This window comes from Sebastes fasciatus, chromosome 3 (assembly GCF_043250625.1).
Source record: "Sebastes fasciatus isolate fSebFas1 chromosome 3, fSebFas1.pri, whole genome shotgun sequence".
NCBI lineage: Eukaryota > Metazoa > Chordata > Actinopteri > Perciformes > Sebastidae > Sebastes > Sebastes fasciatus.
The window spans coordinates 12,069,698-12,086,654 of NC_133797.1; the positions used below are offsets into that span (position 1 = coordinate 12,069,698).

The window sequence follows — 16,957 nt, forward strand, 5'->3', positions numbered from 1 at the left end:
GTGGTTGCCGTTACTTAGCTTAGCTTAGCAAAAAGACTGAGAACATCGAGAGACAGCTAGTCGGGCTAACTTGTGTTATGGACTGTTTTGAAAAACCCATTCATCAATTTGTCTGCTATCATCAACCAAAACACTATCACTATCTGGATTAGACTGTTTTGAGTGACACAGCGGGGTGCAGGCGTGCACTCCCTTCCTCACATCTGTGAGTTTATTTGTGTACCACAGACCGGCTAGGGCTTCTCCTATGTTTGGCCTCTATCTGTCACTCTCTGTCAGCATCAATCACTCTCACACTGATCCAAATTGACTCGATTAGCTAGCGAGTACAATGGTTGCTGTCGTGGTTTGCCTCTTGTCGTGACCCCGCATGAAGCCATCCACAGGGCAGGAGATTACTCCACTCTAAAGGAAGACTTGTCTGAATCATGTCTTCAAGGCTATTACGTAACACTCTCTACTGGGACGGCCACGTGGCCACGGGGCTCACCTGTGTTTGGATTTACCATCTGCCCCTCTCCTTCAAACGCCCATCTTCACTCTGCCACACCGTCAACGGACTGCTCAAGAGACCTCCATCTGTTTTGGTCCAATCTGGCGATCAAAGATGAATCTCCAGCTGTGGGTGTGAGGAAGAGGAGTTGTATAAGTGGTTGGTATGAGGAAGACGTGGGAGCCTGTAGGCAGGATATAACACCGATATGTGCAAACGAGTGACTAATGCTGGACTGGCTGTGCATTGCCATGCTTGTGTACTGTACTTTATTTCCCATTTTCTTCCTGTTTAGACAGGTGCATCAGCAAATCATACTCCCCATGTGTGGGTGAGCAGAGGTAAAGCTGGGATTGCGTCTCTGTTGACACCTCCGCAGATTCGGCGTGAAGCGGGAGGGAGAGAGAGAGAGAGAGAGATAGAGAGAGAGAGAGAAACAGACATTCAGAAAGAATGAATAGAAAGACGAGGACAGAGGGAGCGAGAGAGAAGAGTGAAAGAGAGACAGAAGATATATTTGACTATGTGGGTGTGTGAAGTATCGAGGCATGCATCATAATTGTGGATTCTTCTCGGAGCAGCCGGACGTGTCACTGCAGCAGCAGGACATCATTGGTCTTACAAAGTGCGTTCTTTTGTACTTTAAAAAACAGTGGGAGCTCTGAGCGCAGTGGGCGACATAAGAGACAAAATGGAAACCGTTTTGTTTCTGCTGCTTCAAGGACTTCATTAACTGGGATTATATATTAAAAAAAAATAAATACTTGAACTAGTTGAAGGGACGCAGACTGGAAAATGATTCATTAATCAAGATCTGAAGTCAAGAATTGATCTGAGGTGAGTTTGATTGAAGAGTCTTAATGCTGTGGTATTTTGAATGGACGCGTATGTATTAGTGTGTGTGTTTGTGTATGTACAGATACTTCTATCCTTGTCAGGACCAAGTTGAGTTTCAGACCTTGACAGTGACGACATTTTTTTAGAAGTGAGAACATTATTATCCATCACTATTCATGGGGTTATTAGACAGTAAAGTTTAAAATAAGGCTCCTGTTAGGGCTGGGGGAATGCATTATGTCAATGAGGGTCCTCACAAGTGAGTACAAACATTGTGCAAGTGTGTGCGCGCGCATACTCGTGCATTTCTCTGTGCTTTCGGGTACTGAAACTCGACTTCTCAGAAGCCCAGTATGTGATGGAGCCAACCCACGCTGTTTCCCGTTCCCATGGAAACTATTGCCCAGTGCTAAAAGCAGTTCTATTCTGTGCTGTGAGTGCGTGAGTGTGTGTGTGTTTGTGTTCGTGTGTGAGAGAGAAAAACATATTAATCTCTGATATATAACAGACTTATTGGATCTTAATATATATATATAAATACTGACTGCTGTTTCTACTGTATATTGTGACTCATGAAGATGCTGTTTGAGCAGTAATTTATCACGACCGTCACCTTCCTGCCTCCCTCCTCTCCACAGCTTCACTCCTCTTGTTTATCCTTCTGCACCTTTCTCCCCCATCACTACATATCTTCTGTCTCTGTGTCTCTAAGATGGCCGTCAGCCCTATCATCATCTGCCTCCTGTCACTGATGACTGGCTATGGCGCATCCCACCCCTCTCCTCCTCCCCCTCGGGGGTGCAGTGTGGATGTGGACCCTCCGTACAGAGTGCTATGTGACCTGGAGTCAGTCTGGGGTGTGGTCCTGGAGGCCGTGGCCTGCTGCGGTGGCCTCGCCTCTCTGGTCCTCGCCGTGCTCCTGCTTGTCAAGCTGCGCTCCATTTCTGACCCCGCCAGGCGCTCCGGCATGGGGCCTCTTCTCCTGCTCCTGGGCACGCTCCTCGGGCTCTTCTCCATCTCCCTGGCTTTCTTGGTGGGGAAGAACCAGGCGCTCTGTGTGGTCCGCAGGGCCTTCTGGGGGCCCCTTTTTGCCCTCTGCTTCTCCAGCTTGCTGGTGCAGGGCGTGAGGCTCAGGAGGCTGGTGGCTGGCGAGACGAGCCCGTCGGGCAGCTCCCTGGCAGCGCTCGGTCTGGCCTTGGCCTTGGTTCAGGGGATCATCTCTGCTGAATGGGTCTTGCTGACTGTAGTTAGGGAGGGTCACCCGGCCTGCGAATATCCACCTTTGGACTTTGCCCTGACATGCAGCTACACCCTGGGGCTGCTCCTCATAGCCATGGGGCTTTCTCTGGGGGTGGTGCTGTGTGGAGGAGAGATGGGGGCAGAGGGAGCAAGTGGGGGTGAAGAAGATAGAGAAGGAGAGATTGAAAAACGGAGATGGAAGTGCAACGCCGTCTGGCTCTTCCTGTCCAGTCTGGCATCAGCATTGCTATGGGTGGCTTGGCTGGGGTTTTATCTTTATGGCAGCCAGGCACTGAGGGGAAAGGGGAAAGGGGAGAGGTTCGGAGGAGGAGGAGGAGGAGGAAAGAAGGATGTAAAGGTGTTGGATGAGCCTGCGCTGGCGGTGGCCCTGGTCATTCAGGGCTGGATCCTGCTGCTGTTCCACGCTATTCCAGAGGCGCACCTGTGTCTCCGGAAGCCTCAGCAATCCAACACGCAAGACTTCTTCGACACCAGTCACACGTCCCCTCCTCCACATTTTGGAGATGAGCTCCCGGCACACTCTCACCGACCCTTCCCTGAAAACCAGGCTTTTTCTATGGAGGAGCACGGCGCAAGTAGGCTTATGTAATGCGTGTGTGTGTGTGTGTGTGTGTGTGTGTGTGTGTTGCTGGGCATGTTTGTATAACAGAGATAAAGAATATGTTTCAAAGGGAAAACATTTTATTCAACCTGGGTTGAATATTGCCTTTTAGGTTGTATTCTCAACATGTTACGTTGAGTATAAATATGTTTGTTTTATGGTAAGTCATGAGGTCATTAGAACACTGTTGCCTGGCAACTTACAACAAAAATGGATGTCGCCTTGATTCCTCTCTCAAAAAATCGTGAATGACTTTGTGTTTTCTGCATTCAATGTCATGCCGAGGAATGAAAAAGCACTAGACAACAAAAGTAACTAACTTTCATGGAGTCTGACATTTTTAAATAATGAGAGAACTCCTCAGATAAGAGAAGAGATGACATCATGTCTCATGGATTAATCTACTCAGTCTGTTGACAGGTTGGTTGACTGGTGACCGGTTTGTGTCAGTGAATCAATGAAATATTCATCAATACATAGGAGCATGGAAAGGAACTACTGTAGATTGGATTAGAAAATTCTAAATAGAATAAATTTAACTTTCATTCAAAATTACTTTTAATTAATTGCATTCACTGAAAACTAAATAAATAAAATAAATATATTTTTGATATAATTAAATTTAAATCAAATAAATCAAATCAAATTTCAACTAACTAAATTAAATTAAATTAGAAATGAAATTACATTTTATTATAATACGAAATACATTTAATAAAAAATGTATTTGAAAAATCTTTTTAATTAATTAAGTTCCACTGAATCAAATTTCAATTTAAATCAAATTGAAGTCAGATGTAATACATTTTAATTAAATAAAATTATTATTAAATTATTATACATTTTTGGTTTGAGGAATAATTTTCACAGATATTTCAAGTTCATCAGCACTGCAAACTGCATTTTCACACGGTCCACGTAGTGGAGAGTTGTGCAAATTGTTATCCGTTACTGAATTGTTTTGACATGTTGGTGGGCTCATTTGATTCTTAGTAACTCCTCTGCTGTCAAAATATGCTTTTAACACGACATTATTGTTGCATTTTTTCCAAAACACTGATGAGATACAATTGACTCTTATACCCCTTTCACACCGAGGACTCAACCAGGGTTGAACCAGCGTTGATTGTGTGTCTGAAAGGCTTAACACGCGTTGACCGACTCCACTTCGCGACCCAGGTCGAGAGGTGGGTCAGACCAGTGCCGGACCAGGGTCGTTTTCAATGTGAACCGTGCCGCACCAGGGTCGCTAACAATCGGGGCGGGACATATCTATTTGGTTGAAAATGGGGGCACACAGTCATGACGCAATTGTCACAGGTAGTTCAAACAAACTCTGCGACGGCAGCAGGAATGTTTTCAGGTACATTGGAGGTGGACGACAGACGAAACAAAAAAAGACAAAATTATCTTTAGGGGTTTCTCCTAACTCAGCCAGTAGCCCAGGAGCTCTTTTTAGCCTAAGGATGCTTTGTGAATATGGAGTCAGTTCTTTCAGTGGAAAAATAGATCTATAAAATCTATAGAAAATCCAAATATGCATAAAAACTACTCAAACCACTCCTGTAGCATAATCCACTTCAACACTATCTCTCTGTTCACTCTGTATGTTATACACATATTTTTGTTTACCCAACAGTTTTTTCTTGTGCAGGTGAGCACTAAAAAGATTCAGACTCACTCCAAAGATTACTTGTGAATATAAATTTGCTATATAAATGACCTTCCATCCATGGCACTGCCATGTAGGTTTGTGTATAGCAGTAAAAGTGTGGCTCACTTTTAGCTACTGTACACAATCCAAAATGTAATTAAACCAAATGCCTGATTATCTTCAGGGAAATGTGTGAGTCACTCTCCATATTTATCTGCAGCCAAATGCACAGATGAAGAGCTAAACCAGGAATGAACCAGGATAAACAAAGAGGGGAGGCAGTGGCAGAACGGAGTCATTGAGTGTGTTGCAAGAAAGCAGACTTCAGGAGACTGACGATATTGGTTGAACAATTTATGGTTCATTGAGGAGGATAAACTGTGCTGCGAAGAATGGGACAGCAGTCTAACTTGCACAATAGCAGAGACATACAGAGAGGAATGTCATCAAAATGGTGCAAGCAAGTCATAGAGGATATACTTTGTGGTTGAAAGGATGAGGTTAAGTCTTCTGTTGATTTCCTTAATGGACAGTAAACTCCCTGTCTCTGTAATCTTTGTAGTAGAGCTTAATATACAGCAGTGGTTCCCAACCTGGGGTCCGGGCCCCCCTTATGGGATGCCAAAGATTGCAGGGGGTGCACATGCATTTGTCTGCTTTGTGGTTGTCAAAATAAGATTTTCACATGTATAACTAAAATCATAATAACACACTTACTCAATTATTTATACTGTATATACTGTAAATTCCACTTGGCCACAGTGACCACTGTTCAGCAAAAGTAACACAACCTGTGTCCAAAATCACTCCCTATTTACTAAACAGTGCACTATATTTACTGTCGGTCATTTTATTGTGTGTGTGAAATTTATTCACTAAATAGTGCCTTAAAAATATTCCCACAATGGAACGAAACAAGTAGTATGCATAGCTTGTACGCTACTTTACGCTAACAATCCTACAATTCAATGCTCTGCATTTTATAAATGTGAAAATTAGTCTTATTAGTCGTGTGACACACAGCTGTACTGTCAAATAAAGCGTCCGAACTCTCAATTTGGGAAGGGCCGCTGGTTCCAGAAGTGTTTTTCCTATTCTGCATTCCCATTTCATTTAATTTTTTCAACAATCTTATCAATGATACTAAGCATAGAAACACGGGACTCTCCTGGATGAATAACGATCATATAAATGTATGTTCTGGCCACCAGTTGTAATTATTTCAACCACTTTTCTGAGAAACCATGTTTTGTTCATCAGTTTGGCTTGGTGTACGACTCAAAATACTACAACAACCATGAGCTACCATGGTTCTCCTACACGCTTGGCACATGGTAGAAATTTCAGTTGGTTGCAATCTGCAACCTCACCGCTAGATGTCGCCAGATCTTACACACTGCACCTTTAATCCAAAATTGACCCAGAAATGAAAAGTGAATTGATTTAAGCTGTAGATTGTGTTTTTAGTTTTCTAAACACTGTAATCTTGAGCGTCCACGCACCGTTAGCAGTGCATGTCACAACATTTTAAGCTAGGTGTTTGGATGTTTCTTGCTTAAATGCACCTTGGGAGTCGTAGTTAACTTGTACCTAGAAGTTTTTATGTCCAGAGGTTTTTAGCTTCAGCTTTTTATCAAAGAGCCAGACATTTTCTGATGTTAATCTTTTGTACTAAAGATTCAACAACACCGGGGAAGTGCTCCAACTGGGAGTCAAGTAACTTGGTGGATGGGAAAAATTAATAGGACTTTTACTTCCGGAGCCAGGGGCGCCTCAAATAGCTCCTGCCACTTCGCAACTCTACTACTCTATGTGCCGAATAAGCATAATAAAAGTGTAATTCATCGAGCCCAACAAAGTTAACTGGGGAGTCAGGGATATGTAAACCAAACACAGTCTGTAGACACCCACACAGTATTGGAAAGAGGTCTAATTGACCATTATAATTAAAATCACCTGTGTGGGTTTACTATGGGTGTGAAGGGAGTTACCAACCATAAATTATACTTTAATCTCGAGTTTGATGCATGTAGGCTTTGTATGAGTCAGTAGCACAGTCATCTATCATAACAGGTACTCTTGAGGCTGGAATCATTATGATCTAGATCAGTGGTTCCCAACCTATTTTCCTTGAAGCCTTGAATCTAAGAAAAACTGAGCCCCCCCTGACGTTGTCACCCTAAAAAAAATTACAAATCCTCGAACAAAATCCCCAATTTAAATAAAATGTTGTTTTTTTTAAATTAAATCTACTTTCTTTAATGAATATGACTCATCAGTTTCGTCCACATAAATAAAGTGATCACGTCTTCATGGATTCGCCAAGCAAATGCAGATGCATAATATGACCTTTTTTTTAACAACTTAATTAATGAACTATAATAGTGTTAGAACCAAAATAGTTTTTTGTTACTGTGGTTAAATAAATGCAATTTATGGTGCCGTTATATTGCTGCGAGCCCGCCCCGTTAATACAGGTGCCAGCCTCCTTTTGTGTGCTTCAAGCGGGGGAGCAAATAGGTTTTTGAACACTGAAAATGTTGTTTTTGAAAGGCTTAACGCCCACAAATATGGATTGAAGCAGAATATTTAGTTTGATTTTGTTACTAAGTAGCAAAGAAATATATCTTTTTAAATAGTTTTATATACAGACTTTGGTAGAAATTAGCCAGTAATTGTGTTATTATGAATTTAGTTATTCATGAGCAAGTCTAATTTTGACAACCTCAGACCAGACAAATCCTGGCGCACCCCCTGTGATCTTTGGTGCCCCCTAAGGGGAGCTCAGACCCCAGGTTGGGAACTACTGATCTAGAAGATGTAACATTTGTTAGCATGACACCTGTAACTTGTGTGTGTGCTTTACCTTGCCCGGTCTGTCAGCTCTCCGAAGTGGAACCTACCACGGCAGCCACGGGAGTGTCCGTCCTGGCATCGCCTTCAGAGGTCACGTCTACCAACCCACTGAGATGGCTCTGGTCATGAATGGTGGAACAGTGAGTATGGATGGAACACACTGGAAACTGTGTATTTTTGTCTCATTTACTAAATAACCAACCACAGGAGTACTGTACCTTGTTCACTCCTTGTTTGTCTCTCTCTTGCAGATGCCCACAGCCCCAGTTAACTACACTGGACGACGGCTATGGTAATATGGGACCAGACCTGAAGAGGATACACTGGTGTGTGATTGTAGAATTTCCTGTTGCCTAAGAACCAGAAGAAGGAGATGTTAAAAACATCACAAATCACACGGGATGGATTTAATGGGAGCTAAAAAAATGTTTAATGTATTTGTGTTTCTGCACACGTTTGAATTTACATTTTAAGAACCAATCCTAATAGTATTTTTGCTGAAGTTTTCTGGGTTGCCTCTTTATCTGCAGACTAGACACAAGAGATGGAAGAGAAAGTGCTTCCAGGAGATTTTGTCATAAAGCGAGAGCATTTATGGTGTATTATTTTGATCAGCACAGATAGTCTTAATGTAATATGTAAATAAATACACTGACGAGAAGTGTATAAGCAGGGCTAATGAAATTATTTATAAGGTGAATATCAAAGACTGGTGTTCAATGAGGTACTGACCATGAGAAAGTAAAGATTAAAGGATGATTTGAATGTAGTGAAGTAAACATTCAGTGCGAGCAGCTCTAAACAAAGGCTGTTACTTTCTGATGCCAGTTCATCAGTGATGTTGTCTTCACAAAAAGTACACTTTCCTTCTCTTTCTATCTGGTGGCAAGCCGTAACTCGGAAAAAAAAAAAACCTTTAGGATGTTTATGTAAATTAGCCGCATACGCCCACAAAGCTTGCTTGGCCTCTGTATTACATGCTGGAAAAACCCAAAGGACTCGCAGTGTTTTTCTCTCCATATCTCCATTTTATTATCAGTACTATTGGACAATTTGGCACATTTAGCCATGTGTATTGATAACTGTCATGCATTTAACAGCGCTTGTGCAGAATTCTGGAGGATCATGTGGGGATTTAAAAGGCTAAAATGAGTCTACAGCTCATGGATGAGTAGTTTTTTAATAAGCATATCATAAAAAGCCATTTAATACTGCAATACCAATGCTACAGTATATATATAAGGTTTACTGTCGGAGGTTGTGATTTTGCACTTTATCATATCTGGGCATTGTGATATTTGTATGATGTATGATCATTTGAAATGCATGTAAAAGTGCAGTTTAAAGGTAATGTATTTTGTCAAAATTAATTGTATTTTGAGTGTTTTCTAGAATTTTGATATAAATATGGAAGAGAAATATCAGTTTTAGTGTTGAGTTGCAAAGTTCATTTTTGGTATTGGAAACAGCAGTGGCCAAATCCATCTGAAGTTCTCATCTACAATTCCTTGACAACTGGGAAAACCCTATCTACAGGGGAAGACAATGTGGTACAACTGAAAGTTCTGGAACAGCTACTAAATGGACCCTGAGTTTGGACTGTTTTGTTGGCTACTACTGATCATACGTGGGATGTATGGCGACATCTCATTATATTCTGGCATTCAGGATCCCTTTAAATTTCAAATTCGTATATAATGAAAACATTTACTCATCCATCACTGTGAATTTAACTGGAACAGATTCAATATAAAATATAAAATATACTGTTTTTATTAGTGGCACAGCAAAGTTTGGCTCCAAGTCGAGGCAGATTTCTTGTTGGCAGCTGCTGTTCACATGTACTGGCAATTGAACTCTGAGGCAACTTCCTTCTGGACCGGAGGGTTGCAGTTTTCATTCAATTTATGACATTTTATCCAGTTAAAATACAACTCAAAGAACAGTCACCATGTTCATGTTGTGACCATTTCTTCTTGCTACGAGACTAAATAATTTACTTTTGTGTGTGCTCAGATATTATACAATGGAAATATTATCATCACAGGATTTTTATGTATTAACCCTATATAACTGAATTTTAATCATGTAAATAATCCAAATGTGAAAATTGTATTTTCCTTTTGAGATGCTCTTATGATGATAGCACTGTCACTGTTTTATGGCAGCGTAACATGAATGTCTGTAATGTGATTCGCACAAAGTGGCTAATACATCAGTGCATATTTTCTGTTAATTATTGTCCGGTCATTGAACTGATCTATTTTCAACCTCCTGTCCTCAAGGTACACTAATGGATCCACTTTACTGTAGGCGTCGGTCACTTCATAGACACAGTCAGCTACTGCTGTGAACACATAGTCACAATTCTGACTTTAAAGGGGAATTACGGACATTTTTCAAAAATATATATTATTCTGGCGGCTACATAACATGATGGAAAAAAGTACTGCAACTTGCTCATGTACGCACATATTGCGAGTGGCAGCGTCATCACGGTAAACAGCAACTGCCTGTCAGTGGCGATTTTGAATGGAGTATAGAATTTCAACAACATTTGCAATATAAATGAGAATGCTGTCACTTTCTGAATCTATTTTATGTTAACAATAAACACTTATAAGACAGGGAAACTGTGTCACACCTTTCTGACTTTTTTCGTTTTCCAGTAGCAATCCACTGGAAAGGAGAGATTCATAAAAGGATTTCAACGCATGTTGTCGCATGTTGACCACGTATAGCATAGATGGAAATATTCTGAGATGCCTTACTGGTGTTCTGTTCCTCACTGTGGAGACTACGAGCGGCTACTAGCTAGCTGCTGCCCAAATCCTGTCATGGATCTCTCCGCTCCAGTGGACAGCACTAACATAAACTATAACTACTGGAAAACGAAAGAAGTCAGAAAGGTATGATGCCGTTTCCCTGTCTTATACGTGTTTATTGTTCACATAAAATAGATTCAGAAAGTGACAGCATGTTTATTTATATTGCAAATGTTGTTGAAATTCTATACTCCATTCATATCTCCACTGACAGGAAGTTACTGTTTACCGTGATGACGCTGCCACCTTGTGGTTTCCTGGCACTCCCTTGCAATACATGAGCAAGTTGCAGTATTTTTTCCATCATGTTATGTAGCCTCCAGAATAATATCAATGTTTTAAAAATGGCCGTTGTTCCCCTTTAAACTCAAAACTCAAATACATTTTTCACATATTGCCCTACTCCGCTTCCGTACAAAAGAGATATTAAAGGGACTGTTTGTAAGAATCAGAAATGCTTGTTAACAGTGACACCTTTGGCCGTTAAGTCAACGAAAGTCAGCGTCGGGCTCGCGCTTATGCTCGCTCTACATAGACATGAACTATGACATGAACGCTCAAAACAGTGAGGCGACACACGTCAGCTAAAACCACAATATCACTCTATATTTCAGCTGCTTGGCAGTAATGTTAGCTGACCAGACGAAGGTCTCTCCATGAATCACTGCTGATCCTAGTGTTGGCTTTTCCTGCTTCAGCCTCCCGACCGCGGCCGGGGGGAGACACCGGGACTCGGTCGGAGACGATAACGTTTCTCGCTGCGGAGCCCCGTCACTGGCAGGGAGAGGAGCAGAGGAGCAGAGTACAGCAGAGACTCCGGCCCTTGAGACCAAAGCTACGGTCTCCCCCGCGTCCTCCGACCGCGGCCGACTCTGCTTAGCAAGACGGGCTTCACTAGATATAGCCAAGAGGTTTTGGTGCTTCACTGTAGTTTGTGTTGGAGTCTGAACAGCGTAGCCACACGCGAGCGCGCATGGGACACCGACCCGGATTGATTTATATGTGTAAGAAGTTACAAACAGTCCCTTTAACCACTGATTTATATTTACTTTAACCATGCTTTGATTGTCATTCATTTAAAAAAATGTTCTTGTTCATTTTATGTTGTTTTCACTAAGTTATAACTAATTATAGTTATCTATTGGTTTATTTTATACTTATTAGTCATATTTGTAATAGTGCCATGCTCAGCCCTTTTGCTGACTCACTGCAAATGGTTCTTGTAAATATGTAATATATATAAATATGTATGTTGGTTCAAAAAAGGGGGGAAATATATAACGTTAGCTTCATCTTAGCCTGGGTGTTTCAGTTGAAATAAACGTTCACAAGTTACTAATTTAATTCATTAAGTAGTAACATTATTTAACAGTTAAAACCAACACATAAAAACAAAATAAAATATATAATTATATATATATATATAATTAAACATATATAATAATATAATATATAATAATATAATATATAATAATATATATAATTATATATATATATATATATATATATATATATATATATATATATAATTAAACCCCTACCTGGTGAACTTCAGCTAGATGGTTTATTCTGTACAACAGCTGTTCACATGCACGCGCTCGTTCGCATGGCTCGTCCCAAACCGGAAAGAGGTGAAAGTACTTCCGGGTGAAGAGAGTAAACTGTATCCACGTGAATTACCAAACAGAGTACAAAGTAAGTAACCGGCGCTCACCAAGTTTACATCTCATGATACATTGTGCAGACCAGTTAGTTTCTGTCTTCATCGGTTTAACTTGTTGGTGCTATTTCACTGCAGCTCCTGTTAGCATGGTTTACCAAGAGAGTGCTACACATAAACATGCTCATCTTCTACCTGAACAGTGTTGCTTTGCTCTGGTTTTTGTTACATCTTAACTTCAACATGTCTTCGTTGAAGTGTAGGTGCTATGGACCTGTGTTTACTCACTCATGAACAGTTGGACTAAAAGCATGTTGATCTGCAGCAGCAGGACAATCTGTTCGTTTTATGTTTCAGACTGAATGCGATGAGGACGTGATCTTTGTTTCTGAGAAGTGTGTGCATACATCCAAAGAGATCACCGTTGACCAGGTACCGATATGCAACAGATATCCAGCTTTGATTCAGAATAACTTGTGCTCCAGTTACAGTCCACACACCACATACAACCACATCATCCTTTTGTTATCCATCATTCTCTTTTAAAACATCATCTTTTAACCATCATTGTTTTGCTTCTATCTATCTACCTATTTATATTTATTTAACTTTATTTTATCTTATTCTTTTTAATCTTGCCTCAATTTGATTTGCACCCTGACTGACAGTCAGTCACCCCCATCCCTCTCAAGTGCACGCACACACACACACACACACACACACACACACACACACATGATATTGATCTTGCCCAGTTATGTTGACTTTTTTAAAGTTTTCTTTATTTATTTTTTTTATTTGTTTATCATTTTTTTCTTTCTTTAATTTATTTTTCTCCTTTTTGTTTTATCCATATTTCATTTTATTTTATTTTGTTATGAGGAAAATGAAGAAAGAGAATAAAAATAATTAAAAAAAGGAAAAATATATATATTTAAAAAAAACAACTCCTCAACTAACCGGGCATGGGCCATGCTGCCTCAACACCAACTGGGCTCCTCCTCCATCTCCTCTCTCCTCCCTCCAACGATTTCCTATGGATAGAAAAGGGCATAAGCCCTGAGCTATCAAACCAGCCTTACAAATTTACGATACGAGACGAACTTGTGCTGAGAAATGAACACATGCAAGGCAGTAGAATAATCCAGGATGGAAACTTTAGCTGTACTTTACATAACCATGTGTACTGGTTGTGCTGTGTGACAGTGTGCTAAACAAATGCTCTAAAAAGTAGGCATTCAAAGCCTGAGACTTGCATAAATTAAAAAAAATTTAACACAAAACTAAGCATGAGTGAATCTCAAATAGTCCAAAATGTATGATTAAATCAGTAGAACCTGCAGCAAAGTTTCACCTGTGCAGAGTTTGAATTGGCTGACACACGTAGACTGATATGAAAATCTGCGAAAACAAATTTGCTGATGGATAAAAGAGGTGCATTTTTAAAATTATAAACATTTTAGCACAATTCTGCTCTGTTCCCTGCATTAGGGACATAAAGAGACATTGATTAACAGTCCCTGCCCAGGCAGCTAAACAAACCCTTGGTTAGTGTTTTTTGCTCTGTTACACATGGAGCCTATGAGCCTGGTTTTGCTATTTCATTTATTATCAAAAGGTATTTTCTTGCAGTAATTGTATTTCTCTCACCAGGGGTCCGTTGCTGTGGAGAGGCCAGTGGAAATGGTGACAATGAAGATGGAGGGAGAGAAGAGTGAGGAGAATTTTGTAAAGAAGAAGAAGAAACGCACAAAAGAACAAGCGCCTCTGCCTGAAAATAATACCTTTGATGATGGGAGCCTAGCAGAGGTGAAAAAAGAAAAGAAGAAAGCTAAAAAAGCTGATGTAATAGTTATAGATGTAGATGAGGAGTCTTGTGATGAAAAAGAAGAGAAGAAGAAAAAGAAGAAGAGGAAAATTCTCACTGAATCTCTGAATGATGACAATGGTCCTGATGTCAAGAATGGAAATGACAAAGAAGGCAGCAAGAAGAAGAAGAAGAAGAAGCAGCTGGAAACTGCTGAGTTCAGTTCAGTAAAAGAAGAAGAAGTGCAAAAGAAACAGAGGAAGGAGAAGAAAGTAAAAGATGAGTCTGTACAAATTATACCAGAAAATGCAAAGAAAGAGGGGGAAGAAGAACAGCAAGCTGGAAAGGATAAATTGCCAAAGAAAGTCAAGAAGAGAAAAAACATTTCTGTTGTAAACACAGAGGAGAGTGAGAAGCAAGTTAAGGAAAAGAAGAAAAAGAAAAATACAGATGAGGACGCAACTGAAGCTGTGGATGGAAAAAGTGTAACAAAAAAGAAAAATACAGCTAAAATGAAAGTGGGTGAGAATGGAGTGAAGTTAGAAACAGCAGAGGTAGAGGTTGAAGAGGTAAAGGTGAAAAAGAAGAAGAAAAAGGCAACCAAAGAAGATGGAAATGAATTAGGAATGCCTCAGATTAAAGTTAACAACAAAAAGAGCAAAAATATGGAGAAAGACGACACGCCCAACAAGAAGAAAGACAAATCCACAGAGAGCGAGATTGTTATCGTAGACGAAGGGGAGACGGATCGTAGGAAAAAAGGAAAAAAAGAAAAGGCTAGAAAAGCTTCTGTCGAGGTCGGCAAAGTAGAAGAGACGGAGAAGCCAAAGAAGAAGAAAAGGAAAAAGGGAAACTCAAAGGGAGAGGAAGAAGAACCAGTAGTACTGAAATGTGAAGAAGTTGAGGAGCAAACTAGTGAAACTGTCGTCACGGTAACTGGGGACACGACAGGCAAGAAGAGCAAAAGGAAGAGGAGCTCCACTAAGGACGAAACGCAGGTGGAGGCTGTGAGTATAGGAACTGGTGCGAAAAAGAAGAAGAAGATTAAAGAAGAGGTGGAAGACCAACATGTGAGTGTGTGTTGTCAGAGGCGATCAACACTGTGCTCAGATGTTGTTTTTTAGTTTTTACATTGGCAGTGAACCTTGTTTGTGTTTCAGGAGTCACCCAACGTGGACGTGGTCTTCCTGTCAGAGAAACCTGGAAACACTGATGAGGTCAATATCAACCAGGTAAACAGGGCTCTCATTATTACTCTTATTAGTGGGATATTTATTGCTGTGCGTAAATGTTCGCCATTTCGGGAAATACTCTCTGTCCAAAGGTAAAACAAAATCAGCCTACCACTATTTCTAAAGCTCACTAATTTACATCTTTTCTTATTTGTTTAATCCACTTAAACTAAATGTCTCCTGCCTGTAGTTTCATGTTTAATGAACAGACATGAAAGTGGTATCAATCTTCTCATGTAACTCTCAACAAGAAAGCAAATTTCCCAAAATGTAGAACTAGTCCTTTAATGAGACAATTATCTGTATTTTTATCTAACTAATTGCTTGATGTGTCTGTTTTATGCAGTTAAGCTTAATGAAGTGTGTTTGGTTTGTCACAGGAAAGAAGACAGGCTTTACAAATGGATGTCGACAAGGCTTCTCAACCTCTAAAGCCACACAAACCTACGGTCAGTATTAGGAACTTTTTTGTAAAGAAAATAAAACTATATTCTAACTAAATAAAACTAAGTTAGCCTTTGGCTATTTTCCCTAAAAGGACATTCCGGTGTTTTAGCATTACACATTCACAAGAGTGTGGGACTTGGGAGAGAAAAAAAGAATGATGCATCAGAGATTTCCCGATTTTAGTCCCTACTGCACCCTCATTTTTCCCATAATGCAACTCAGTAGCATCCTCATTAGACACACCCTGCCTGGTAAATGCCCTCATCCTTCAAACTCCACTTCTCCAGTTTGTATCGCAGGCTTTCTATTATACACTTGTAGTCTACAAGCCCGAGAGAGTTTTCTCAAGTCTGAGAAGATCATCATGGTTATTTTCTCAGACTTTAGAAAACTCCTCCAGGCCCACAGAAGACATCATACTGTTTTCACAGACTGAGTCGTACTCCTCCCAATGAATAAACTGAGCTTTATTATTATTTTATTAACATAGTGCAGTGATGAGATTTATTTATAATATTTGTCCCCAATATCTCTGCTCCTCAGGGTCTCGGCCAGTGGAACACCGCCCAGTTCGACAGCTCCGAAAAGCAGCAGAAGTTCCTCCGGTTGATGGGCGGCTTCAAGAAGGGTTCCCAGCTGGCTGCTGGGAGCAGCGGAGGAGCAAATATGGCACTCGGGAAGGACGCACAGCAGCAGTTGCAGCAAGGGCTTCTGGGAGAGTTTGAACGTGCTCAATCGCGCAGAATGGACTTCAGTAACAGGGGGTCAGGACTTGGGTTCACTGCACCATCCAATAAGAAGTTTGCCATCGACATCAATTCATGTCGATCAGTTCGCTTTGATGATTGATCCGTGTGTGTGTGTATAAGGGTAATCTTTAAGAGATGTGTGTGTGGTTGTACAAAAGCTGTTTTTTTTTTTGTATGTGCAGTTTTAACTGTAGATTCGCACACTCGACCGTTTGAAATCTACATCGGTCTCACAACAGACTACTATTATAGCTTGTATATAAATGACTCAGAGACCGAACACACAACACAACGTGCCATTTGTACATACTGTATATTAAACATCCTCCTGCTTGAGGAACTGTTTTTGCTGTTTTTCTTTAAAAGATTATAACTGACCATTAGTTTATGATAAGAGTTCATGTGATGTCTCTGTTAAAGGTGTGCCAGACAAATCATTTTTCATCCTTTTTTCTTACTTTCATGAATAACAGTGTTGACGTTCTGTCAAAGACGTATTGCAGAGATATCTAGTGAAAGAGCATGCTAACCAGCTA

General features: G+C 40.5%; 2 protein-coding genes across 5 annotated transcripts; both read left to right on the top strand.

Moving 5' to 3' along the window:
* The first annotated feature begins 612 nt into the window (after positions 1-612).
* gprc5bb (G protein-coupled receptor, class C, group 5, member Bb) lies at positions 613-9,980 on the top strand. 2 transcript variants are annotated; one of them, XM_074628978.1, is made up of 4 exons: positions 613-1,330; positions 1,969-3,165; positions 7,729-7,841; positions 7,953-9,980. In XM_074628978.1, the coding sequence occupies exons 2-4, from the start codon at positions 2,043-2,045 to the stop codon at positions 7,995-7,997; spliced, it is 1,281 nt and encodes a 426-aa protein (XP_074485079.1). In that variant the 5' UTR covers positions 613-1,330; positions 1,969-2,042; the 3' UTR covers positions 7,998-9,980. The 2 variants fall into 2 exon arrangements, with proteins under 2 accessions (XP_074485079.1, XP_074485078.1); XM_074628977.1 differs by having other exon boundaries at positions 2,043-3,165.
* Positions 9,981-13,488: 3,508 nt separating this feature from the next.
* Positions 13,489-16,761, top strand: knop1 (lysine-rich nucleolar protein 1). Of its 3 annotated transcripts, none has more exons than XM_074628983.1 (6): positions 13,489-13,733; positions 13,840-15,069; positions 15,154-15,225; positions 15,606-15,674; positions 16,216-16,564; positions 16,616-16,761. In XM_074628983.1, the coding sequence occupies exons 2-5, from the start codon at positions 13,870-13,872 to the stop codon at positions 16,519-16,521; spliced, it is 1,647 nt and encodes a 548-aa protein (XP_074485084.1). In that variant the 5' UTR covers positions 13,489-13,733; positions 13,840-13,869; the 3' UTR covers positions 16,522-16,564; positions 16,616-16,761. The 3 variants fall into 3 exon arrangements, with proteins under 3 accessions (XP_074485084.1, XP_074485085.1, XP_074485086.1); XM_074628984.1 differs by having other exon boundaries at positions 16,216-16,563; positions 16,611-16,761; XM_074628985.1 differs by having other exon boundaries at positions 13,840-15,063.
* Positions 16,762-16,957: the final 196 nt, after the last annotated feature.